Raw genomic sequence first — 26,243 nt, 5'->3', positions numbered from 1 at the left:
AGTTGGGTAGCTAATGCCAAAGGAAAATTTAACTGTCAACTTGCTCAAAGTTTTGTGAAAACTGTAATTGTTAGTTTAGACCAGAGCTTCCAAAAGGTATTTTGCTGTTTCCATGTTTTCATGCCATTTGTGGCATTTTCCTTTTTGTAATATGTCTTTTTCCTTTTTTAATAAAATCCAACAAATTAGAATTCACCTTACAGAAGAATTTGAGAGACCTTGGTTTACTACTTAATTATACAATAATTTGAGCAAGTTCATTTTTAATGCTCTCTGAAGTCTCAGTGTGTACATAAAGCACCCAGTAGTAAAATACCTGGTAATAGTATGTTCTTGACAAATATTAGTTCCTCCTCCTCTCCATTATCATTTTTTGAAAGAGTACGTATCTTCACTATATCAAGAGATACTCCAAAGTGTACTGGGTTTTTGTTATTAGATAAAACCTAGATTTTAATAATTTAATCTATTTTGCTTGTGTTATTTAAGAACACATCTTCCGGGCATTCTGAAAGTGCTGCTAAATATAATGTAGATTTCTCCATTATTAAAATTTTAGTCATTTAATTCTTTAGTAAAATTATTAACATTTTTCTCCCTTTGATTTAAAAAGTTTTTAAGAAAAAAATGCCTTTAGATTTTATAGTATTTTGGATTTTCTAAGTTACTAATTTTCCTGGTAACGTGATTAATTAATTGGAAATTAACTTTATTGGGTTTTTAGTGAAAGAATGAAATACTCTACCCATACCGACTTAAACTGAAAAGGGGTTATATAGTAGCTGACTTGAAGGAGAGCTTATTCTAGGAGTTCAGATGATATATCCTCAGGACTTATTTTCTCTCCACTTAACAGTTCTGCCTTCCACTGTATGGGCTTTATTTTAAGGTTTCATATGGTAATTTTTCAAAGTTCTAGGCTCATATTTCTCTAAGTTCAAGTCCAGTGGAAAATGAAGGGAGCTTCTCTTTCAACAGTCCCAAGCAAAGGTCTCTGTGCATCTCTTATATCTAACTGGGTTACAGGCCTCCTTGTGAACGCTTCGCTCTGGCCATGCGCATGCTGTGCTAAGGTGGGCCCTCTGGGCCAGGACAGAACAATCCACCTGAAACCTGTTCACTGAACATGGGTCTGGGTGGGTCCCCTAAGGAATTTTAAGGTCCTCTCGCCAAATGAGGGGGTGATGAATCCAGGATGATGAAAGAGAAATATCCATATATCTTCCCATTTTCTCTGGACGTGGTGATAGACATATTCACTGAATACATGCTCTGTGTTTAGAACATTGCAGTCCTTTAATTTTTTAATTTCAGGAAATTCAACAAAGAAGCATTTTGTTTTAGAAGCAATTTATATATAGAGATAGAATCAGTGTTTAAGAAAATAAAGGTTTAATTTGGAACTATGTCATTGATACTTAATTCTCTGAATTGATCCTGAGATCAATTTGTAGACAATATAAAAAGTTCCCATGTTTATGATACTTGATCAGAGATAATTTTTTGTTTTATAGTCCTGAGGGAAGTTACACTGATGATGCAAACCAAGAAGTCCGTGGGCCACCCCAACAGCATGGTCACCACAATGAGTTTGATGATGAATTTGAAGATGATGATCCCTTGCCTGCTATTGGACACTGCAAAGCTATTTACCCTTTTGATGGTATGATTTTTCTAATATATATGATAAAATTGGTTCCTTAAAATCTATATTTCAAGTCATGCACTCGAGTGTCTTCAGCTAAATAATACATTGTCAGACGATTATAATCCTGGTTCATTAGTATGAATATTTTTGTTTAACTGTATTATATATAATAGATTTTTCTTCCATACATGAAGTTGAAACAAAATTACCTGTGCTATCAGCATCCTGATACATATTGTTATTTAATTATTAACTTTGGTCGATGCAGGATTTCCCTCAGAGATCTTATTAATGCTACATGTACTCATTAAAGTTGAAGCAGCTTGAGCATGTATCCCAGCCCAGGAAGTGGGAGGCTGGCCGATGTCACTTCAAGCTTTTCCTTATAACTTACTTACTATGGGAGACAGGTACAAGGCAAATGGCTTATCTGAATGCCTCCACCATATCCTGACTCTGTCGGCCACATTTGCAGGCGAGGCAAGGAGAGAGTATGGTAACTTCTGACTCTGCTGCCTTTTCCTCTTTGATAGTTGGATGGCAAACCGTGTGAGGGGAGGAAGTCATTGTGGTCTCCTCCTGCAGATGTTTAGTCACCCTTCCCTGTCTTGTGGGAGAAGGACTTATGAAAAATCCTTTTCCTCTAATCACAGAGGAGCACAGTAACACCTTTACACATAAATTGTTGTAAAATGATGTATGAATTAAGGTCCTTCACCACCCATCCATTGTATTGTGTTGTTTTTTTTTTAATCCTCACCTGAGGATATTTTTCCATTGATTTTCAGATAGAGTGGGAGGGACAGAGAGAGAGAGAGAGAGCAATGTGAGAGAGACATGCTAGTTGTTTGCCTCCCACACAACCCCTGCCAGGGCTGGGACTGAACTGCAGCTGAGGTATGCACCCTTGACTAGAATTGAACCTCGAGGTGCTGTTCTACCCCCTGAGCCAAACCAGCCAGGGCTCCATTGTTTTTAAAATTGAGTAAAGTCTTTTCTAAAAAAAATATTAAATAGGATCTTGCTATAATGTAATCTAGAGAATAGGGAAGGAATTTAGCATATGTTAAATGAAAATTCATTTGTGAAAATAGTTACTGCTAAGCAGGTTGGGAGGGTTGGGGATTGGGAAGAAAAAGAGCCCTGAGGCTGATGTAGTTTTGAAGGAAGTTCGTGCTCTGTGGCTGTAACCACTGCTGCTGCCATCACCAGAGTTGAGCCTGTATTGTGCTCTCTGCTCTCTCTTCAGACTATATTCTTTTCACCTTCGCACTATCTTATTACTATTTTCTTGATCCGCATCTCATGAATTTTCAAACGTCACTGAAGTTTGGGAAAGAAATTGAAGTAGTGAAATCAGAGTTAGAGTACCCTTGTAGGTCATATAATGTCATTATGGCTTGTACTTCATCTGTTACATGTGGGTGATATTAATGCCAGCTTCACGGGTTATTGTACAGTTCAAATGAGATAATGTATATGGAAATGTTGGGTAAACTACAAAGTATAGAGATGTTGCTAATGTGAGTCAGTGGGCCTAGGTACATTGAAATTTAGTTGGGTTTCATGTGGTTTTGTGTATTGTATTTGTAATATTTACTTGAAATTGCTGTGTTTAAATTATACTGTGAACACTCTCACCTAGGACACAATGAAGGTACTCTGGCAATGAAAGAAGGTGAAGTTCTATACATTATTGAGGAGGACAAAGGTGATGGATGGACAAGAGCTCGGAGACAGAACGGTGAAGAAGGCTACGTTCCCACATCATACATAGATGTAACTCTAGAGAAAAACAGTAAAGGTGCAGTAACTTACATCTAAACTAAACAGGCAGCTCCGTGACATGTATGACATAGGAATGGTAACTTAAAATGAAAACACGTTCAGTGGGTGGGAAGACATAAGAAAACTTAGAGGGCATCCAAGATTTATTGTTCACTATGTGAGCTGAATATAGGCTCAATCTTAAAGATGTGAATATTACCATAAGAAATTGTTGTTGTTGATGCTTGACCATTTGAGTGGTGTTGGTGTGAAGCTTAATTGACGCCTTTTGCTTTATGTCTTGCTTAAGTCTGTGTGAAGGATTTGTGTTTTTCTGCCTTATAAAGCATAGAATTTGATCTATTGGGCAGGAATCCATAGATAAAAGTGCCCCCCGCCCCCGCCATCCCAGCACACACACACACACACGGCTTCAGAAAACAGTAACTGTAATGAATTCAAATAAGTCAGACTGTTTTGAAATGTCATAAAAAGCTGACTCCCAAAAGAGTGGTTAGAATTTAGCTATAGTCTCCAAGAAGACAATAATAGTTGGTTAATTGGATAAAATAAGACTATAACAATTTTCATTTTTTTCCCTAGTCTTAACTTTGGTTTCCTAAAGGAAGAAAATAAGTACCTAGCACAAAATCTTTTATAGTAGGTAGGAGGCAAATCAAGAGGCTTGCAAAATAAATCAATCTGGTCTAGCTCTTAGGTGAATAAAATGGCTTTCTTTTGAGACCTGAAAATATTTTCAGGCTTACTAGTAATTTTCAGTAATGTGCAAGCTCCCTTTCATATTAATTTAATGCTTATATTTTTTATCTTGAAAATGTCTTTTGGGAAATTTTACTTTAGTGATTATTTAACATTTAGCAGTTATAATAGGAAGATAATAAGCTAACAGAGAGGAAATCTTGAATGGAGGGGAAGTACTGACATGTTTTACTTTGAAAAGAAAAAAACAACTTTTTTGACTGACTGGGTTGGAGGAGGATATCTAGTATTATTTAGAGCATTTACTCATTTTAGCTGGAGCACCAATTATTAGGATGGGTTCTCTTTTTCCGAGTAATTTAACAGACATTTGTGGCAGCACTGTATTACCAAGGACTGTGCAGTGCTGGTTGTGCTGGAAGTGAAGTGAGGAAGTAGCCACAAGACTTGACTTTAGTTTTGCTCGTGTTCCAGATTTTTCTGGTGTTTCCAGTAGCTGACTATAAAATGATTTTAGGGACATTTAGGATGGACACTGTGAACTGAACACCCCTTTTGGTCTTACCAGAGGTCTTCAGTAATTGTTCTTTTCTTTTTCCTCCTGGACTGCAGGTTCCTGAAGAGGGTTTCTGAGGAAATGGGCAAGATGTTGAAGGAGGTTACATGCAGCTGCTTTGGGGGGAGGGTTTTAGAGTTGTCAGGCTCAGAGAGAGGGAGAGGAGCAGGTTGCATGAGTGCATGCAGACATCATTATTTTTACTAACTTCATTAGTGTTTCCATACATTGTTTTAAATCATTAAGTTCTTGAATTCCTCGTTCACTATTACTCACATGAAGGGGAAAAAGCCAACAATGGCTAATTTTTTTTCCATTTATTTTACTAATGTCCAATCAGAAAGAATGCAAAGCTGTCAAATTTGTCTTACATTTGGCTGTCCCCCCAGGGCCATCTCTACCCCGGCTCTGTTTTAATTGGCTTTTAGATCATTGTGTGTTTAGAACCTTTGGCATTTGTCAGTGTCTGCCTGCACCACTTCTGTGTTTGCCTAACATCCTGTTGCATGTGTAGAGTGACCGGCTAGATTTTGCAGGCATGTCTTTATAATCCTTTGTTCTTGTCAAAGCCTTAGTGTTGTACATTTGTAGTACACATCACTTTGTCAGACATCTCCAGCACTAATGTTTCCATCCTAGTGTTTGTGTATGCTGCTATAACTTCCCCACTGCAAAACATTCCAGCTTTGACATTATGAAGTAGTTTGTGAACCTGAAGTATTTATGATAAGAAAAAGAAAACATCTATGCTCTAGCCTACAGCCCAGTTGAAAGAACTCTTTGAAGCGTGTTACATCTTCAGCACCTCAGTCTGGGAAGAATCTATAGTCAGCACTGAAATCCTGGCATAATAAACACAGAAGATACTCACCACCTCAAGACAAAGGACTGTTGTCAGAAGTCAGCTGCTTCCATTCAAATGCTGCCTTAAACTAGAGTGCCTAAATCTGTTGATTGCCAACACTACCACTACAGCATCCCACAAAGGGCTTTATGTGTCAGCTCAGTGTGACCTCCTTTGACTCTGCAGGGCTGCTGCAGCTGCCGATGTCACCTCGGTAGGAGCTCTACCACGGTTGATGGTGCATCTTCAAATTTATGCATCAAACTAAAGACCTGTTCGAGTCCATTTGACTTTACTCAGTGTTTTTGTGAGAGGTTTTATGGACCTCCCTCCCCTATTGTCTTTTAATTTGGGGCTACCGTGTTCTCATTTGATTATTATTACAATGATAGTCTGTTTCCAAGTGATGCTTTTGTTTGAACCAGATAAAAGTTAGTGAAACTTTGTAATGATCTATGTGCACTTTTACTTGTAAAATGGACATTTCCATATGTTTATACTTGTAAATATAATTGTTGTTAGTGCCCTATTGCTCATGTTGTCCTGCCTCGCATTTGTGGTTCTGTTAATGACTTGTATCTTAACTAATTTCTTAGTGGTGTTTAATAGTGGTGTTTAATGGGGGCGGGGGGATATTTCTACCATTGGAAGCTTCATTGATTTGGTTCTTTACTGTTTTGAGGGAAGAAAGAATGTGAAATGGTCTGTGTATTGTTGGATTTTAAGCAATATTATAGAAGCTGTGTGACTGCTTTAATAATTTTCCCCAGTGTTATTTGCTTCGTACTACCAGTCATACTAAAGCTGAATGACGGCTGTGTGAAAGTTGATGCCTTCATAAGATCAGTACGCCCCTGTTACACAGCTGACATATAGTGTATTACTTTTGAGGCTAGTGAACTATAAAGTTTAGATTTTGAATCTCGTTACAGGGTTATTTATATAATGTGACATTATTCAATACTGACAGACTACATAAAGTAGTTTTATCCTAGTGCTATTTGTATTTGAAAGGTTAGCAATGAGGAGGAAATGTGATCTGGCTGTGTTTGTCTTCTGTACAAAGCCTGAAGTGCTTGTGTGTTTTTGGCTAGCAGCCACAGAGGGCAAAGTTTAAGGTTTTCTTGTAAGGACTAACTGTTCTTTTCAAGCTACTGTTTTTCTAAAAGCAGGATTTGCTTCCGTAGGAGGCAAGTTCCTTCATGTGGAATAGTGCAACCTGTATATGGGTTATTACAATAGGAAAACATTTGTATTCGCACAGTTTAAATCATTCTTAAAATTTGAACATGTGAGTTGTCAAAAAAAAAAAACCTTTAATTTTTCAGTAATTTTTACTCTTTTTGTGCACATGTTGATTTCTTACTGGTAAATGCTTTGTTTAAGATAGTGTTCTCTGTTGAGAATATTTTCATGGAATAAAATAATCTTTTCATGGTCGGTTAAGGTGTATACTGTGTTATCTCTTATTGCGATGTGAACTAAAGACGTTCTTGAAGGTGCTAAATTCCAGATAATACAAAGTACATGACAGGTTACGTGAATGGAAACATCTGTGTTGAGCAGCTTGTTTTGCAAAGCAATTGTGGAAATTTTATTCTAGTTTTTAGTTGCACTCAAGCTTTCCTAAAGGAAAAAAGTTAATATTTCTTGATAGTGAATTTAAGTTGAGTGTAGGGATTAGGACTTTTAAACCTTTGTCCATGGTAGCTGTGTTGCAGACTTCCCTTGTGCACTGCCCCATGCTCTGCACCCACAGGAACTCTCCCTGTAGCTCAGAGCTTGATCCAGCCACACACAGTCAGCACTTCCTGTGCTTCTGCTTGCATTTCTGACCAGTGAGACAGAGCACCCTTGTCTTCTGTGTGCCATAAATAGTATCGTATCTGTCATTTTAGGAAGTCTTAATTTCACGAGATTCAGCTTTTTAAAAGGGAAAATATGAAACTATGAGTGGCTCCTTGATCTTGAACAATGAGGGATTGTGATTGTTGCGATGAAAATTTGGAGATCCATGCCAAGCTGGAAGTAGGGACACAGACAAAACAAAACAGGAAAATTGCGTCAACAAAAACATCTCAAAATGTAAAGGGCTTTTGCTCTCTGAACTAAGATCTGGGAAGTCAAGTCCTACTTGTTAGGGAAAGATAGTATCCTTATAACAATATTAACAAAAACAAAAGTGTCTTTAGCCTTGTTGAAAAGGATAGATTTTCTTTGTGAGGAAGGTATTAGGTGAAAAATGATACATACCAAACCTATTTCAATGAGCTCATGTACCTGGAATCAAATATATTCCTTAGTATAGTCACTGTTAGTGATTTAAGAAACTATAGAAAGTATAAGAGATGCCAAAAGATTGAGGGTTGAAGAGTAAATTCTGGGAAGTTCAACAACTCTTAAAATTACTGGATAATTTTATCAGCATTCAGAAGAAAATGTAATGGACAACTGACCTAGGTCCTGAGAATAAGGAACATCAAATTCTCCTCATTCCTTTGTTTAGATACAAGTGGGGAACTCTACAGACATAATTGTCTTGATTTCCGTATTTGACACAATTTTTTACTCATTTTTGTGAAAACGTGATAGCATTTTCGTAGAGAATGGGAGCTGCCACACGCTGGTTTGGTAAGCCCAGAACGTCACCCTGAGAACTTACTGTGGGGGTGGGGAGATATATATTATATGTTAAATATGTTATGGACCATAATAAACAGATCTATCACCCAACATAAATAGAAAATTACTAGTAAATTCCCTCTCCTTCAGGGATGAGCCTTATCCTTAATTTTATCCTTATTGTTTGGCTTTTCTTAGTTCTTTTACTAAGTGGGTAATTTTTCCTAAATGTGATTAACTTTCCACGTTTTTGAGCTCTGTATAGATTGTGTTATATTCTGTGAGCAGGGCTGATATTCAGCCAGTGTGCACTGATACAACCACAATTAATGCTAAATATTGAAGTATTTCCATGTTGGTTGGTAAACAGTAATTCCGAAAAGTAGTAAAACTAGTTAATCATGCAGTCCTGGTACATACCGTTTGTCTCAAATCACATATGACACCCTGTGATGCATTTCTTGTTTGCACACCGAGGACGAAAGCTGAAGGGCTTAACTATAGATTTACTATTGTTTCCGGTTTGGGGAGTCGTCTTTGGTTTCCTAAGCTCTTGAGTGGGAGAGGGACCTGGGTAAAGTAACCAAGCTGAGGGAGACCTCTATTCTTCCTCCAAAGAAACGCCTTATTCTGCGTTACAAGAGAGTTTTGTAGACACACATGTTTGGGAACATGGCCCCTTGTGCTGTAGTGGCCCATCAGCTGGTTTTTTTAAATTTTATTTGGCAACTTGTTCTGTGGTGGAGGATGGACTGTGTTGCGCATTGAAGAGGTGTGAGGAGAGGGATTCCATCAGGACTCTCTCGTACCAGGAGAGTATGCTCTCCAGCAAGTGACAGCACAACTCCTGCTTTGTTCTCCACCCTCTGCCCATGGCTGGTCTCCAGATGGGAGTATCGAATGTGTCCTCTCCCCTTCCCCAAGTCCACCTTTCCCCTCACTTGCCTGGGCAGACCAGGCTGCTCAGACTCTAGGGTGATTTGAGAAAAACGAAAGTTATTGTATGACAACTCGATGCAAAAGGAAGGTGATGGATCTAAGGCTGCAGAATTTTTAATAGTTGGTGTGATCTTTAGAGGTTTGGCTTAAACAATGTCAAGATAACAGAAGAAGCAGCTTCTGCGGATGAATAGGCAGCAAAGTTTCCGGACATCATTAAGAAAGTAATTAAGGAGAAAGACTGTCTGGTTGAACAGGTTTTTAATGCAGATGAAAGTGCCCTATTCTGGAGGTGAAAACGCCACTAAAGAAATTTATTAGTAAGAGACACAAGGACCAGGGTTTAAGGCAGGAAGGGATAGGTTAAAGCTACAGTTTGGCCTGGCTTGTGTGGCTCAGTGGTTGAGTGTTGACCCATGCACCAAGAGGTCACTGGTTCAATTCCCAGTCAGGGCATGTGCCCAGATTATGGGCCTGATCCCCAGTGGGGGGCATGCAGGAGGCAGCCAATCCATGTTCTCTCTCATCGATATTGCCATCTGTCTCTCTCCCTCTCTATAATCAATAAAGAAAATTTTAAACTACGGTTTTGTGCGAATGCTGTCTGGTTTATGATCAGGACTGCCCTTACCTATAAAGCTGGTAACCTCTGGGCCTTGAAGGGAAAAGATAAACACGAGCTGCCAGTCTTTTAGTTGTACAACAATAAGGTCTGAACAACGAGAACCCTTTTCCTAAATTGGCTCTATCAATTCTTTGTCCCTGAAGTAAGAAAGTGCCTTACCAGTAAGGGACTGCCTTTGGAAGTTCTTTTGGTATTGGACAGTGCTCTTGGCCACCCAGAATTCCATGAATTCAACATTGAAGGTGTCCAAGTGGTCTGCTTGCTCTTAGACAACATCTCTGTTCATCCTCTAGACCAGGGAGGCATAAGGACCTTTAACGGTCATTACACGTGGTACCCTGGAAAGGACTGTCAGCCCTGTGGTCGAGAACCCGATGGAACATCATGAAAGTCTGGAAGGATCACACCATTGAAGATGCCATCGTTACAGAAAACACTGCACAAGCCATGAAGCCTGAAACAAATCCCCAGGTGGAGAAAACTGTCCAGATGTGCAGGACTTCACAGGATTTACAACAGAGCCATTTAAGGAAATCATGAGACTGTGGATATGGCAAAATAATAATACAAAAAGGTGAGTGTGTGTGTGAAGGGTTTCAAGATGGGGATCTTGGAGAAATTCAAGAGCCCACAGACACCACAGCAGAGGAGGTAACAGATGCCCGACGGAGATGAGTGCCGCCCATTCAGTGCCCGCGATGAGGGAGAAGACCGCAGCAGAGCCAGAGAACAAACTGACATTAGACAGTCTGGCGGAAGGGTTCTGAGTCTTCGAGACTACTTTGACTTCGCTTACAACACGGACCCTTCCTTCTATGATACAGACATGGAAACGAAAGCAAACAGAAAAAGGATTGGTTGCATGTAGAAACATTTTTTAGAGAAATGAAAAAGCAAAAAAAGTCAGAAATGACAATGTATTTGTGAAGTTACACTGAGTGTGCCTGCCTCTCCTGCCCCCCCACCTCCTCCATCTCTTCCCCCTCTGCACCCCTGAGACAGCAAGACCAACCTCTTCCTCCTCAGCCTACTCAGTGTGCAGACAATGAGGATGAAGACCTTTATGATGGTCCACTTCCACTGAATGGATAGTAAATAGTCGTTGAGCTATACAGTTCATAAATGTACCTGTTTTGTATGTGTGTGTCTTTGTGTGAAAATCTACTTATGGCAAGAACTGTATGAGATGTTTTTGTGTCCGCATCATCACCCAAGCATTCATCATGTAGGGCATCATGTGCCATATGTTTCTGGAAGTGGACAGCCTATCCTTACATACGCATAAGGTGAGTGATATTTAATATACAATTAATGCATTAGTTTTCTTACTGTTTTATAAGTTTGCTTTCAAAGAATCACATTGCTGTACAGTATGCCTGTCTTCTCATTGGAGATAGTGCATATCAGTCTACCATCACAGGTAAGTGGTTTAAAAAAGAAACAGTGTTTCCAGTACCATATTATGGATATGACTGTAATGCTATGTAGCCCATCAACATTTTTTTTTTTTTTTTTAATCCTCACCCAAGGACATTTTTCCATTTTTTGTACAGATAGAGTGGGAGGGAGAGAGAGGAAGAGACAGAGAGAGAGAAACATCAACGTGAAGGGACACATCAAGTGGCTGCCACCTCACGACCAACCAGGGCCGGGGACAAACTGCAACCGAAGTACGTGCCCTTAGTGGGAACCGAACCCGGGTCTCTCCGGACCGCAGGCCGATGCTCTAACCGCTGAGCCAAACCGGCCAGGGCCCTATCAACATTTTAGACTGATTCATTCATTAGTGTATAGTCTAGGCCACTGTGAGGCAGTCCTGTGCTTACATTAGGCTGCCGTAAAGCAGTCATGTCGCTGCTGCTTCATTATCAAAGTGGGAATTGTTATACCTGTAAATACATATGAATTTCTTTTTCATGTTTTCTTTTAAATTTTTTTTCTTTATTGATTTTACAGAGAGAGGAAAGGAGAGGGAGAGAGAGAGAAACATCGATGAGAGAGAACATCAAGTGGCTGCCTCCTGCATGCCCCTCACTGGGGATCGGGCCCACAACCTGGGCATGTGTCCTGACCGGGAATCGAACCGGCAACCTCTTGGTACATGGGTCAACGTTCAACCACTGAGCCACACTGGCTGGGCCATGTTACCTTTTCATTTTTGATGTCTTGTGTTAGTAATATATATAACAACTACAATGTTTTGTATCATACAAGATTGTTGATGTAGGTGCTGACAGACAACTTGTAAACAGATGAAACAGTTATCAGTAAATATAGTCAAGTACTGTAAATGTGTTTTCTGTTATGATTTTCACAATATTTTTGAAGCTTATTGTAAGGATATAGTCTATTATATATATACACATATATGTAGACACACACACATATATAAGATATGTTAATCATCTGTTCATGTTATCAGTAAGGCTCTTTGGTCAACAGCAGGTTATTAGTAATTAAGTTTATGAGGAGTCGAAGTTATATATAAATTTGTGACTGTGGGGCAGTAGGTGCCCCTGACCCCCATGTTGTTGAAGGGTCAGCTGTATGGACAGTGCTGCTCTGTGTGTCATGTGCATGTTTATGGATACAAGAGTGTCTCTAAGATCTACCTAGGAGTGGAATTGCTAGGTTGTGGGTTATATTTATATTCAGTTTTAAAAAATAATGCCACATTTCCACTCAAAGTGATTGTAACATTTTTACACACCTACAAGTTGTGTATAAGAGTTACCTGTTCTCCATATCCTGGCCAACACTTAGGAGGAGACTTTTTAATTTCTGTCAGTTCTTTGGATGTAAAATAGTATTTCATTGTGGTCTTAATTTGCTTTTACCTGATTACTGATGAAGTTGAACATCTTATTCATGTGCTGCGCCTTTTTTTTTTTTTGTGCTGCACCTTTTCTGTAAAAAGCCTATTATAACTTTTGCCCATTTTTTTTCTTCAGTTATCTTTCCATATTCATTCATGGGGAGTTCTTTATGTATAAGGAAGCTAACTGTACTAGTTATCTCTTGCTGTGTAACATAGCTGGTGACTCTGGCTCGGAGTTTCTCAGGGGGTTGTAGTCAGATGTTGGCCAAGGTTGCAATCATCTCATGGCTATGACTGGGGCTCTAGAGTCCCAAGATCTGAGCATAATCCCCTCTAGGTTCATCCATGTTGTAATGGTAACATTTTATTATTTTTTATAGCTGAGTAATATTCCATTGTATATATGTACCACGTCTTTGTTCGTCTATTGATGAGCATGTGGGTTGCTTTCATATCTTGGCTATTGTAAATAATGTTGCACTGAACATAGGTGTGCATACATCTCTTTAAATTAGTGTTTGGATTTCTTCAGATACATTCCCAAGAGTGGAACTGCTGGATCGTAAGGTAATTCTATTTTTCATTTTTTGGGGAACCTCCACACTGTTTTCCATAATGGCTCCACTAATTTGCAGTTCCTCCAACAGTGCACAAGAGTTTCTTGTCTCCACATCCTTGACAATACTTGTTTTGTTGATTTATTGGCAATAGCCATTCTAACAGGTGTGAGGTGATGATATATCATTGTGGTTTTAATTTACATTTCTCTGACGATTAGTGACATTGAGCATGCTTTTGTATGTCTGTTGGTTGTCTGTTGGCCATCTGTGTGTCCTCTTTGGAAAAATGTCTGTTCAGGTGTTCTGCCATTTTTTTTTTTTAATCCTCACCTGAGGATATTTTTCCATTTATCTTTAAATAGAGCAGGAGGGAGGGAGGAAGAGAGAGAGACACACACACACACACATCGATTGGTTACCACCCACACAACCCCAACTGGGGCCGGGGATGAACTGCAACCGAGCTATGTGCCGTTGGCCAGAATCAAACCCAGGACTCTGGTCTGTGGGCCAACACTCTAACCGCTGAGCCAAACCAGCCAGGGCTTCTGCCCATTTTTTAAATTGGGTTGTTTTTTGGTGTTGAGTTATACGAGTCCTTTATAAAATTTGGATATTAAATCCTTAAGGGGATATATCATTGGCAAGTATGTTCTCCCATTCCTTAGGTTGTCTTCATTTTGTTGATGGTTTCCTTTGCTGTGCAATACCTTTTTAGTTTGATATAGTCCCATTTATTTATTTTTTCTTTTGTTTCCCTTGCCTGATGAGACATATCAGAAAAAATATTACTAAGAGCAGTGTCAGAGAGTTTACTGCCTGTTTTCTTCTAGAAGTTTTATGGTTTCAGGTCTCACATTTAAGTCTTTAATCTATTGTGAGTTTCTTCTTGTATATAGTAGAAGAAGGTGGTCTAGTTTCATTTTTCTGTATGAATTTGTTCAATTTTTACAGCACCTTTTATTGAATAGACTGTCTTTACCCCATTGTATGTTCTTGCCTCCTTTGTCAGAGACTAACCAACTTTACAGGTAGAGGTTTATATTTGGACTCTGTTCTGCTCTGTTAGTTTCTGTGTTTTTATGCCAATATCATACTGTTTTGATTACTATGGACATAATAGTTTGATACAGTAGTGTGATTTCTCCAATTTAGTTTTTTTTTTTCCCTCAAGATTGTGGCTATTCGGGGTCTTTTGTGGTTCCATGTAAATTTTTAAATTATTTGTTTTAATTCTATGAAAAATGCCATTGGTATTTCAGTAGTGATTTCAGTGAATCTATAGATTACTTTGGGTAGTATGGACATTTAAAAATGTTAATTTTTCCTATCCATGAGCATGGTATATGCTTCTATTTATTTGTAATTTCAATGTCTTGTAATTTTCTGAGTATAGGTCTTTTACTTCCTTAGTTTAATTTATTCCTAGGTATTTCTTAATGCAGTTGTAAATGGGATTGTTTTCTTAATTTCTCTTTCTGATAATTCATTGTTGGTGTATAAAAATGAAACGGATTTTAGAATATTAATTTTGTATCCTGCTACTTTACTGAATTTATCACTCCTAATAGCCTTTTGGTGAGGTCTAGTGTTTTTTATATAATATTATGTCATTTGCAAGCAATGACAGTTTCACTTCTTTTCCAATTTGGATGCATACTTTTATTTCTTCTTTTTGTTTGATTGCTGTGGCTAGGATTTCCGGTACTATAGTGAGTAAGAGTGATAAAAGTGGGCATCCTGTCTTGTTCCTGATTTTAAGGGAAACACTTTTAGAATTAGTTGAGTATGATGTTAGCTATGTGTTTGTCATATATTGCTTTTATGTTGAGGTGTGTTCCCTCTATTCCCACTTTGCTGAGAGTTTTTATCATAAATGGATATTGGATTTTGTCAGATGCTTTTTCTTCCTTTATTGAGATGATTATACAATTTTTATCCTTCAGTTTGCTTATGTGGTGTATCACTTTAGTTGATTTGTGGCTATTGTACTAACCTTGCATCCAGGAATAAATTGTGTTTGATCCTGGTGTATGATCTTTTTAATGTATTGATGAATTCAGTTTGCATATATATATATATATATATATATATATATATAATTTTTATCCTCACCCAAGGACATTTTTCCATTTTTTGTTCAGATAGAGTAGGAGGGGGAGAGAGGAAGAGAGAGAGAGAGAGAGACAGACATCGATGTGAAAGGGACATATCGAGTGGCTGCCACCCACACGACCAACCAGGGCCTGGGACAAACTGCAACCAAGGCACACGCCCTCAGCAGGAACAAAACCTGGGTCTCTCTGGACCACAGGCCGACGCTCTAACTGCTGAGCCAAACCGGCCAGGGCAGGTTGCTAATATTTTATTGAGAATTTTTGCATCTATGTTCATAAGGGTTATTGACGTATGGTTTTATTTTTTTGTAATGTCTTAGTCTGGTTTGGGAATCAGAGTAATACTGGTCTTGTAAAATGAACTTGGAAGCCTTCCCGCTCCTTGAATTTTTTGGAATAGTTTGAGGATAGATGTTAATTCTTCTATGAATGTTTGGTAAAATTCACCTGTGAAGCCATGCGGTTCAGGACTTTTGTTTGTTGGGTATTGTTTTTATTACTGATTTGATTTTGTTTGTAGTAATTGGTCTGTTTAGATTTTCTGTTTCTTCAGGATTCAATTTTGGAAGATTGTATGTTTCTAGGAATTTGTCCATTTCATCCACATGGTCCTATTTGTTGGCATGTAGTTGTTTGTAGTATTTTCTTATAATCCTTTGTATTTCTTTAATGTCAGTTGTCACTTTCATTTTTTATTTGGGTCCTCCCCCTTCTCTCTCTCTCTCTCTCTCTCTCTCTCTCTCTCTCTCTCTCACACACACACACACACACACACACACACGAGTTCAGCCTTTTATTCAATGTGTTAACAGAAGAGGTTTAGTAAAAAAGACGAAAGCACTTTGTCGTTATCAGACTCCTCAGATTCTTTCTTTGCTTCCACTTTTTTCTCCTTAGCTGGGGCAGCAGTGGTGGAAGGGGCAGGACCTCCAGCCCCTACACCTGCTGCTGGGGCAGGTCCACCAGCCCCTACGTTGCAGCTGAGGCTCCTAATGTTGACCTTGGGCAGAGCCTTTGCAAACAAGCCTGGCCAGAAAGGTCAACATTTACACTAGCTGCTTTAATGAGGGCATTGATCATATCCTCTGTGACTGTTATCTCATTATCATGCAGGATCAGGGCTGAGTGGATGCAGGCGAGCTCCGAGATGGAAGCCATGGGGTGGGCCAGTGTTGGGCAGCACTGCTAGGCACGGTGCTAGTCACTGGATGAAGTGATGGTCTCGTCCCGATGCGGGCTAGCTTCCTCAGAAGGAACGGGCACCTCTCCAGCAGTGGGGTGGGAAAAGCTTTCTCTTTTTTTCTTGATGAGTCTAGTTGAGTCTAATCTAGTCCTGTTTATGTTTTCAAAGAACCAGTTCTTGGTTTCATTAATCTTTTGTATTTTTTTTAGACTCTATTTTGTTTATTTTTACTCTAATCTTTATTATTTTCTTCCTTCTACTCACTTTGGGCTTTGTTAGATATATATATTTTTTATCCTCACTGAGGACATTTTTGCATTTATCTTCAGATAGAGCAGGAGGGAGGGAAGGAGGAAGAGAGAGAAACATCGACGTGAAAGGGACACATCAAGTGGTCACCACCCACACGACCCCAACCAGGGCCGGAGACAAACTGTAACGAGGTACATGCCCTTAGCGGGAACCGAACCCAGAACTCTCCAGTCCGCGGGCCGACGCTCTAACCGCTGAGCCAAACCAGCCAGGGTGGGCTTTGTTATTCTTTAAAAAAAATTTTTTATTAATTTATTTTTGTTACAGATGTTTCTTAATTTCCCCGCAGACACCCTCCTCCCCACCCCCCACCCTCAAGCCTTTTTGTCTGTGTCCATTGGTTACACCTACATGCATATAAGTTCTTTGGTTTATCTTTTTAAAATTCCTTTAGGTGTAATGTTAGATGGTTTATTTGAGATTTTTCTTGTTTCTTGAGGTAGTCTGTAATGCTATTAATTTCCTTCTTAGGACTGCTTTTGCTGTGTCCCATAGATTTTGGGTCATTGTATTTTCATTTTTATTTTATTGCTTCCTCGATCTGATTATTAACCCATTCATTGTTTAGTTAGCCCCAATGTGTTTGTGTGTTTTTTCAGTTTTTTTCATTGATTTCTAATTTATACTATTGTGGTTGGAGAAGATGCTTGATGTGATTTTAGTCTTCTTAAGTTTATTGAGACTTGTTCTGTGGCCTAACATGTAGTCTGTCTTGGAAAATAATCCATGTGTACTTGAACAGAATGTATATTTTGCTGCTTTGGGATGAAATGCTCTAGAAATATCAATTAAATTTATCTGGTCTAATGTGTCATTTAAGGCTGCTATATCCTTATTGATTATCTGTCTGGAAGATCCATCCATTGATGTCGTGGGGTATTAAAGTTCCCTGCTGTGACTATGTTACTGTCGATCTCTCCCTTTATGTCCATCAATATTTTCTTTGTATTTAGGTACTCCTAGGTTCCTTGCATAAATGTTTACAAGGGTTATATCCTCTGGTTGGATTGATCCCTTTATCATTATATAATGTCCTTTTTTGTTTCTTATAATAGCCTTTGTTTTCATATCTATTTTGTCTGATATTAGTATTGTTACCCCAGCTTTTTTGTTTCCATTTGCATGAAATATCTTTTTCTAGCTCTTTACTTTGTGTGTGTGTGTCTTTTGATCTGAAGTGGGTCTCTTGTAGACAGCATATTATATGTATCTTGTCTTCTTATCCATTCAGATACTGTTTTTTTTTTATCCTTACCCAAGGAGGTTTTTCCATTGATTTTTAGAGTAGAAGGGAGGGAGGGAAGGAGAGAGAGAGAGAAACATCAACCAGAGCCAGGGATTGAACCTGCAACCCAGGTACATGCCTTTGACTGGGAATCAAACCCAAGACGCTTTGGTCTGAGGGCCAACACTCTAACCACTGAGCAAAACCAGCCAGGGCTAGATATTCTGTGTCTTTTGATTGGAGCATTTGATCTATTTACATTTACAATGATTGATAGGTATATAGTTATTGCTATTTTATTACTCATGTTTATATTTCTTTTTTTCTCCCTTTTTTCTTCTAATATATTTTTCTTTATTAATTTTAGACAGAGAAGAAGGGAGAGGGAGAGGGAGATAGAAACATCGGTGAGAGAGAACATCAACTGCCCACCTCCTGCATGCCCCCACTGGGGACTTGGCTCACAATCTGGGCATGTGCCTTGACCGGGAATTGAATTGGCGATCTCTTGGTGCATGGGTCGATGCTCAACCACTGACCACACCAGCCGGGCTTTTCTCCTTTTTTTCTTAAAGAAGTCCCTTTAACATTTCTTGTAATACTGGTTTGGTGGTGATGAACTCCTTAGCTTTTTCTTGTCTGGGAAGCTCTTTAGCTCTCATTCTTTTTTTTTTTTTTTTTTGATATGTTTTTATTGATTCTTTTAGAGAGAAAGGGAGATATAGAAACCGATGTGAGGGAGAGACATTGATCAGCTGCCTCCTGCATGTCCCCTACAGGGGATCAAGCCTGTAACCTGGCACATGCCCTGACCAGGAATCGAACTGGAACCTCTCAGTCCATGGGGTGATGCTCAATCTACTGAGCCACACCGGCTAGGCTTGTTCATATTTAAATGATAGCCTTACTAAGTAGAGTAGTCTTAGTTCTTTCTTTTTATCACTTTGAGTATTTTGTGCCAATCCCTTCCATCTACAAAGTTAATGTTGAAAAATCAGCTGACGGTCTTATGGGGGCTCCTGTGTGGGCAACTAACTGTCTTTCTCTTGCTGCTTTGCAGAGTCTTTGGTGGTGTGGTTCACTGCTTGAGCGTCAACCCATGTACCAAGAAGTCACCAGTTCGATTCCCGGTCAGGGCACATACCCAGGTTGTAGGCCCAATCCCCAGTGGAGGTGGCATGTAGGAGGTGGCCAGTCAATGTTCTCTCTCATCAGTGTTTTTCTCTCTCTCTCTCTCTCTCCTTTCTCTCTAAAATCAATAAAGATAAAATATTTTTTAAAAAAGATTCTCTCTTTGTCTTTAACCTTTGGCAATTTAATTATGATGTGTCTTGGTGTGGGCCTCTTTGGGTTCATCTTGTTTGGGACTTTCTGTACTTTCCTGGGCTAGAATGTCTACTTCCTGTGACAGGTTAGGTAGGTTTTCAGTTATCTCTTCACATAGGTTATCAAGCCCTTGCTTTGTCACTTCTCCTTCCGGTACCCCTTTGATGTGAATGTTGTCACATTGAATGTCATATCTGAGATCCCTTAAACTATTCTTATTTTTAAAATTCTTTTTTTCTTTTTGCTGTTCTGAATAGGTGTTTCTGCTACCTTGTCTTCTAAGTAGCTGATTCAAACCTCTGCTTCATCTAATGTGCTGTTGATTCCTTCATGTATATTTATTTCAGTTATTGTATTCTTTTTTATGGCTTCTATGTTTTGTTTTGTTTTTATGCTTACTATCTTATTGCTGAATCCCTCATAAGCATCCTTATAACTAATGTTTTTTGAACTCTGTGTCTGGTAGACTTCTTGCCTCCATTTAATTTAGTTATTTTCCTGGAAATTTCTCCCATTATTTCCTTTGGGACATGTTTGTCTCCCCATTTTGGTTTCATCTCTGTGTTTGTCTGTGTATTAGGTAGATATGTTACGTTTCACATCTTGCAGGGAGACCTTGTGTAGTAGGTGTCCCGTGGGGCCCGGTGGCACAGTCTCCCTTATCACCTGATCCGGGTGCTCCAGGAGTGTACCTTGTGTGGGTTGTGTGTGCCCTCCTGTTGCAGTTGAGCCTTGATTGTTGTTGGCACAACAGTGAGTGGGATTGACCGTCAGGCTGACTGGCTGTGAGAATTGGCCTTGACCACAGTGTCCGAGCTGCTGTGTAGAAGCTGACTCCAAGGAGTGGAATTTATCCCAGTGTGGTCTGGTGCCTTCCAAGACCTCCCTTCGGGTATTCCACTTATAGAGCCAGTCAGGTGGTGGTCTGTTGTGGTCTGAAGCCAGCCAGCAGATGTGTTAGTTCTGTGGCCTCTTGGAGGGGCTGGTACACATCAATGTCAGATGATGCCTATGTCCAGCTACCTGTTAGGAGCTACCAGGTGATCCGTGGTTGGAAGCTTCCTGTCCTGGGCCTGGATGTTCATGGGAGGGGCCGTCAGTACTGGGCTGAAGCAAGTAAGCCAAAGGCCCAGGGCACCCTGAGACCTGCTGCTGCCTGTGAGGCGCAGCCGCTGGAAAACCCTTGGGCAGAATGTGATTTGGGCGAGGCAGGATCTTAGGGAGTCGTCGGGGTGGAGTGAATGCAGAATCAGGTGTAGCTGTATGGGGGTATGGCTTAGCACAGAGACAATGGTGGCTGTGTCTCCAGCCCTCCACTCTGGAGCCACACAGTTCAGTTTCTCCCCATGTATCTCTGGCTCCTCCATACCCCCCGCCCCGAGCTTGACCAGTACGTGTGGGTGTTTCAAAGAGAGATCACAACTTGTTTGAGAAAAGTTAGGTATAAGGCTATTGTATGCCCTGACCGGTTTGGCTCAGCAGTTAGAGCATCGGCCTGCAGACCAATGAGTCACGGGTTCGATTCTGGTCAAGGGCACGTACCTTGATTGCGGTTTGTCCCTGGCCTTGGTTGGGTCGTGTGGGAGGCAGCCAGTTGATGTGGCTCTGTGACATCCATGTTTCTCCCTCCCTCCCACTGTATCTGATAAGAAAATATCCTCAGGTGAGGAAGAAAAAACAAAAACAACTATTGTATATGGTCCCCAAATTATTCAGATGATAGGAAGAAAAAGAAAATTAGTGTTTGATAGTGATGTAAATTTATTTTAAAATATTGTGTTCCAAATGTTCTTCAATAGAAAAAGTTTAAGAGGGATACTGATAAACTAGAAAGTATCCCCTTTGGGAGGTCAAAAACCTAGAAAACGTATACTAATCAGCTAGAAGGAGAAAAAACAAAACCCAGTCGATTATTTTTGAAATACGTGAAGTGATAGTATGAAATATCTAGCATCTGGGTGCTCACTTTGTACCAGGTGTTTGCTGCACAGGGACTTGATGAGATTGACTTGTCCACAGTCCACCTGCTTGCAAGCACCACAGCTGGAGTTTGAACCCAGGTCTTCCGGAACCAGCTCTGTTTTGTGCCGCTAGTCACCTAAACCAGGAGCCTTACATTTTCCACACCAGTGGCATTAATTTGTGTTTACTCTCAGGATCTAGTGGCTAGGGAGGTGGGTGACCCAGAAAGGGAAGAGGTAGAATTGTACTATCATGGTTGTTTAATATTAAAGAGGCTGGATACAACTGTTTCACAAAAAGATATATTTCCATATGGCTATTTACATTTTTTTCATGTTTAGTTCAAGAATATCATACAACTGATACCTTCTGAAATGTTTCAGGCTTTTACATTTTTTTCTATTTACAGTTTTCTGACATGGAATTAAAACTAAAATGGGCAAATACCTCCATAATAGAAAGCAACCTGTCAACATAGCTAGGTCTTCTCTTCAATTTGCTGATCAACATTAGCAATAGTTACCTTAGTAATAAATTATCATTCATTTAAAAATCAGTAGTAGTTTTAAACAATTCATAAATAAGTGTGCTCTGTGCAATTTGCACGTTTAATATCCTGTGGATACTAATAGCTTGTACATTGTCAGATTTGCACATTATTACTTTTTCAAGTGATGAGCTTTTCCAAAGAAGAAACAGGAGAAGCTTGAAGTAATCTTCTCAGGTTCTCTGGGGAGTTATCAAAGCTCTGCTTGCTTTACAGGAGGAGGTTCCAGTTTGCGCGAGAGGACAGTTAAAATCTGATTGAACTTCTCGTACCTCTCTGTCTGACTGACCTCGGCGCCTTTGCTGCCCCAGAGCAGTCGCATCTGAAATTCAGTCTTGAAGATTTCACTCATTTCTTCATCGGGTTGAAAACCTAATGTAAACAAAACAAGTTTTTTTTCAGTTCTGCTTAATACAATGTATAAACTAGACTGAAAACTTACTCATTTAAAGTAGGATCAAAATGAACTTCATCTCTCCGACCTTTTAAACAACCCCCCAAGGACAAATACACGTGCTGTATATCAGGGAGGGCAGAGTCCCACATGGGTGGGGAACCTTTTTTCTGCCAAAGGCCATTTGGATATTAATGTCCTCACAGGCCATACAAAATTATCATCTTAAAAATTAGCCTGCTGTATTTGGTCAGGCTAATTTGGTGAGGCGTGTGATGTTAGCCGGTATTGATTTCTTGGGCCCAGGCCAAGGGCCCGATGTTCCCCACTCCTGTTAGGACCTGGGCACATTTAGAGACAGGGTAACAAGTAAGCTCACCACAACATGACAATAAAATTCATGTGCACAAGCCACTCACTGTGGGGTGTAGTGCTGTGAGGAGTGTTCAGAGTGCTTTGTGGGCTTTTTTTTAAATGACTGCATTGATATATCATCTACATGTCATGATTCACCCATTTTAGCTGCACAGTTTGACTTTAGTAAATTTAGATAGTTGCACAACCATCACGCCAGTTTTAGAACACTTCCGCCACCCTAGAAATCCCGTTCCTGACCTAGACCCCATCAACCACTAATCTGCTTTCTGTTGCTATTATTTTGCCTTTTCTAGAAATTTGTTACAGAGTTGTATAGTATGGACTTTTTGTGTGTCTGGCTTTTTTCACTTAGCATGGTGGTTCTGAGATTATTCCATATTGTTGCGTGTTTTCAATAATGAATTCCCTTTTTATTGCTGAGTAGTTTAGTTATATGGACATATGACATTTTGTTTATCCACCCACCAGCCGGTGGATATTTGGATTGTTTCCAGTTTCTGAGTAATATGAGTGCTGTTTTGAACATTTATGTATAAGTGTGTGGACAGGTGTTTTCATTTCTCTAGGAATTTGATATAGAGTCACATGGTAAATACATGTTTACTTTTAAAGAAACTCTCAAACTCTTCCAGAATGGCTCTACTATTTTGTATTCTCATCAGTACGTATGAAGATTCTATTTCCTCCACATGTTGCCAGCTTTTAGTATTTTCATCATAGCTAGTGTGTGGTGGTCTCTCATTGTGGCTTAAATTTTCATTTCCCTAATGACTAATCCTTTGAACATCTTTCCATGTAGTTACTTGTAATTCCTATATCTTCTCTGGTGTAGTGTCTATTCAAATCTTATTTGTCTTATTGAGTCGTGAGTCCTTTATAGATATACAGAATGGGGCAAAAGTAGGTTTACAGTTGTGAGTACACAAAACAGACTTTATTCTTGTATTATTATTTGTTAAGTATATTTTCCACACAAACAACTATAAAACTACTTTTGCTCCACCCTGTATGTTTGTCAAATATTTTCTTCTAATCTGTGGGTTGCCTTTTCACTTTCTTAACAGGATCTTTTTTTGAGAGAGAGAGATAGGAACATCCATGTGAGAGAGAAACATCAATTGCCTCCTACTGGGGATCGAGCCTGCAACCCAGGCATGTGCCCTGACCCGAATCGAACCAGGACCTCTCAGTCCATGGGATGACCTCAATCCATTGAGCCACACCGCTGGCTTAACTGGGTCTTTTGAGAAATGAAATTTTAAGTTTTGATTTATCAATGTTTTCTGTTATGGTTCATGCTTTTTATGCCCTAAAAAAATATTTGCCTAGCCCAAGGGCACATGAATTTCTCCTGTTTTCTTAGAGGCGCTTTCCACTTACTTCCACTTTACTCATATTTTGATTCTATGATCCATTTTGGATTAATTATTGTGAATGGTATGAGGTAAAGATTAAGGGTTTTTTTTGCATATAATATTCAATAGTTTCAGTACCATTTGCAGAGAGACTGTATTTTATCCAATGAATTACCTTGACACCCATATGTGTGGTCCTGTTTCTCTCTCTTTTTTTTTTATCCTCACCCGAGGACATTTTTCCATTCTTTGTTCAGGTAGAGTGGGAGGGGGAGAGAGAAACATCGACGTGAAAGGGACACATCGAGTGGCTGCCACCCACACGACCAACCAGGACTGGGGACAAACTGCAACCGAGGTGCATGCCCTTAGCGGGAACGGAACCCAGGTCTCTCAGGACCGCAGGCCAACGCTCTAACCACTGAGCCAAACCGGCCAGGGCTGGTCCTGTTTCTCGACTCTCTTTTGTGAAAGAGAATTATCTGGTCTACTTAAGGCCAAGGAGTCTCAGTCAACTCCCGCCAAAGAGTCACACAAGCCTGTGGTTCTCGCCCTTGATTACTGCTGGAGTAGTCTGCTCTGCCTTAAATATATTCCCACCATCTAGGTCACAGGTCTTGGTGGTTGAGAGGGTAATAGAAGACTTTCAGTCTGTTCTTCCGTGCGACGCCAGAGTATCTTTCACAGAGAACCAGCTGGAGGCCAGATGACAGCTTCCATTTGTTCCGTTAATATGCTTTGAGGCCCTGGGCTGGGTGCTCAGGATATGATGGTGAGCAAATCTCTACCCTTATGGGTTCACAGTCGCTCCAAGGAATGGGGACTTGCTATACAAATCTGTAGCAGGATCAGCTTACAAATACCATCAGATCCCTTGAAAGTAACTGGCTGTAGCACAGCTGAAGGCACACTTCGGGCTTAGACAACGTCCCGTGTAATACGTCTGTTGGCTTTGCATCAGCAGGCACTGGGACACCTGGTGAATCACGTGCTTTTCCTGTTTGCGTCCTACACTGCCCTTGGAGAACTCGGAGGGGAAAGGGAGCTGGTGTATGGTGCTTACACCTCTGGAGGCACAGGGTACGGGCCAGTCCTAGACTCCGGTTCCGAAGACACAGCTTCGTTTTAGGATGAAATAATAGGCCTCTCCCACCCACATCCTTCTTAACCTTGTGGATCAAACTGTGGGTCCTTGAATTTTAAAAATGATAAAGTGAGGAAGAGAAAACAGCCATCCCTGACAGCGGCCTTCGTCTCGCATTTGCTTCCTAAATGGTCTTTCTGCCTATAAGCCTTCAGCCCTCCGGCCTTCCTCCTCATAGACGCCAAATGTAAAACACAAATGCAGCCATGCGGTGGCCGCCTCCCAGGTCAGAACCTTTCCCTGGCCCTTCCTCAGGCACAGTCCCACCCGCATGCCCTGCCTTCTGCCGCCGAGCTGGCCCTTCCCGAAGACACACTAATCCGACGTTTCCCCAGGCTCTCCCGGGGCCTTTGCTCCTGTCGGACCCTTGAATGTGAAGAGCAGGGAGCTCACTCCCCACGTGACTGAGAAGAAACAGGCATGCAGATAAATGAGGTCAAATAAAACCAACTCCTCATGCTGGCCCATCATGTTTTCTAACAGTGATTATTGGAGGTGCTAATGAGAGGCAAGCTGACCAACTCTTCCTTGGCCTTTTCTGTCCGTTTATTGTACATCAGTGACCCAACAGAATACACACAAAGGAGAGAAACAGGATCCTTAAGACATTTAGGAACTAAGAGGAAGACCAGATCAATCATACAGGAAACAGAATTTCCATGCCTCCATCTTTCTAACTTGGTCTTTTTAAATGGAGAACATCCATGCTCCTCGAGCCCTTCATTCCAGTTGCTGTGCAGAGTACACAGCCGCTTCCAAAACCATCCCTTACCTTCCAGGATCTTCTCGGCATTCGTGCGGTAGCTGTTTGCGCCCTCTGCCACGACCCGGGCTGTTGCCAAATGGTTCATCAGCATCTCGCAGCTTTCGTCATTTTTTTCCCACATGTCAGTTCCTTCAAAAGTGACAGCCTGTCGTTCCATTAAGGTCACAATAGGCATCAGCAGTGGGACTGATACATTGTTTGGGAGGACACACGTGGACTCTGAAAAGCAAGGGGGAAAGTTTTCCTTATCATTTCCCCCCAAAGTTAAGCGCAGAGACTTCCGGTTCATGACGATGGAGGCGAACCGTAGGCCCACCTCCTCCCATGGACAGCTAAGTATGGAACCACTTCCTCTGCAAAAAACCTAAACGCTGTTTGAGCAACTCCTACAAATCAGACCAACGAGAGAGGCCCACAGAAAAGCAGGAAGGAGAG

The 26,243-nt window shown here is 40.3% G+C and overlaps 2 protein-coding genes and 1 pseudogene across 3 annotated transcripts in view; 1 reads left to right on the top strand and 2 right to left on the bottom strand.

Moving 5' to 3' along the window:
* The window catches only part of FNBP1L (formin binding protein 1 like), a 120,741-nt gene extending 113,760 nt beyond the window's left edge, over nucleotides 1-6,981 (top strand). The window contains exons 13-15 of one of the 2 annotated variants that reach the window (XM_036256923.1): nucleotides 1,515-1,663; nucleotides 3,294-3,452; nucleotides 4,748-6,981. In XM_036256923.1, the coding sequence (XP_036112816.1) occupies nucleotides 1,515-1,663; nucleotides 3,294-3,452; nucleotides 4,748-4,755 (316 nt within the window). In that variant the 3' untranslated portion in view covers nucleotides 4,756-6,981. Of the gene's footprint in view, nucleotides 1-1,514; nucleotides 1,664-3,293 lie in introns of both variants that reach the window. The other variant, XM_036256922.1, reaches the window with a different exon arrangement.
* Nucleotides 6,982-16,021: 9,040 nt separating this feature from the next.
* Nucleotides 16,022-16,374, bottom strand: LOC118626263 (annotated as a pseudogene).
* A 5,137-nt stretch (nucleotides 16,375-21,511) lies between these two features.
* Nucleotides 21,512-26,243, bottom strand: part of BCAR3 (BCAR3 adaptor protein, NSP family member) — a 108,932-nt gene continuing 104,200 nt past the window's right edge. The window contains exons 11-12 of the mRNA XM_036255661.1: nucleotides 25,815-26,027; nucleotides 21,512-22,143 (exon numbers count right to left, since the gene is read on the bottom strand). Of these exons, the coding sequence (XP_036111554.1) occupies nucleotides 21,965-22,143; nucleotides 25,815-26,027 (392 nt within the window). The 3' untranslated portion in view covers nucleotides 21,512-21,964. The remainder of the gene's footprint in view (nucleotides 22,144-25,814; nucleotides 26,028-26,243) is intronic.

This window comes from Molossus molossus, unplaced genomic scaffold, assembly GCF_014108415.1.
Source record: "Molossus molossus isolate mMolMol1 unplaced genomic scaffold, mMolMol1.p scaffold_m16_p_12, whole genome shotgun sequence".
NCBI classification, from domain to species: domain Eukaryota; kingdom Metazoa; phylum Chordata; class Mammalia; order Chiroptera; family Molossidae; genus Molossus; species Molossus molossus.
This window is presented reverse-complemented; position numbering and strand designations above follow the sequence as displayed.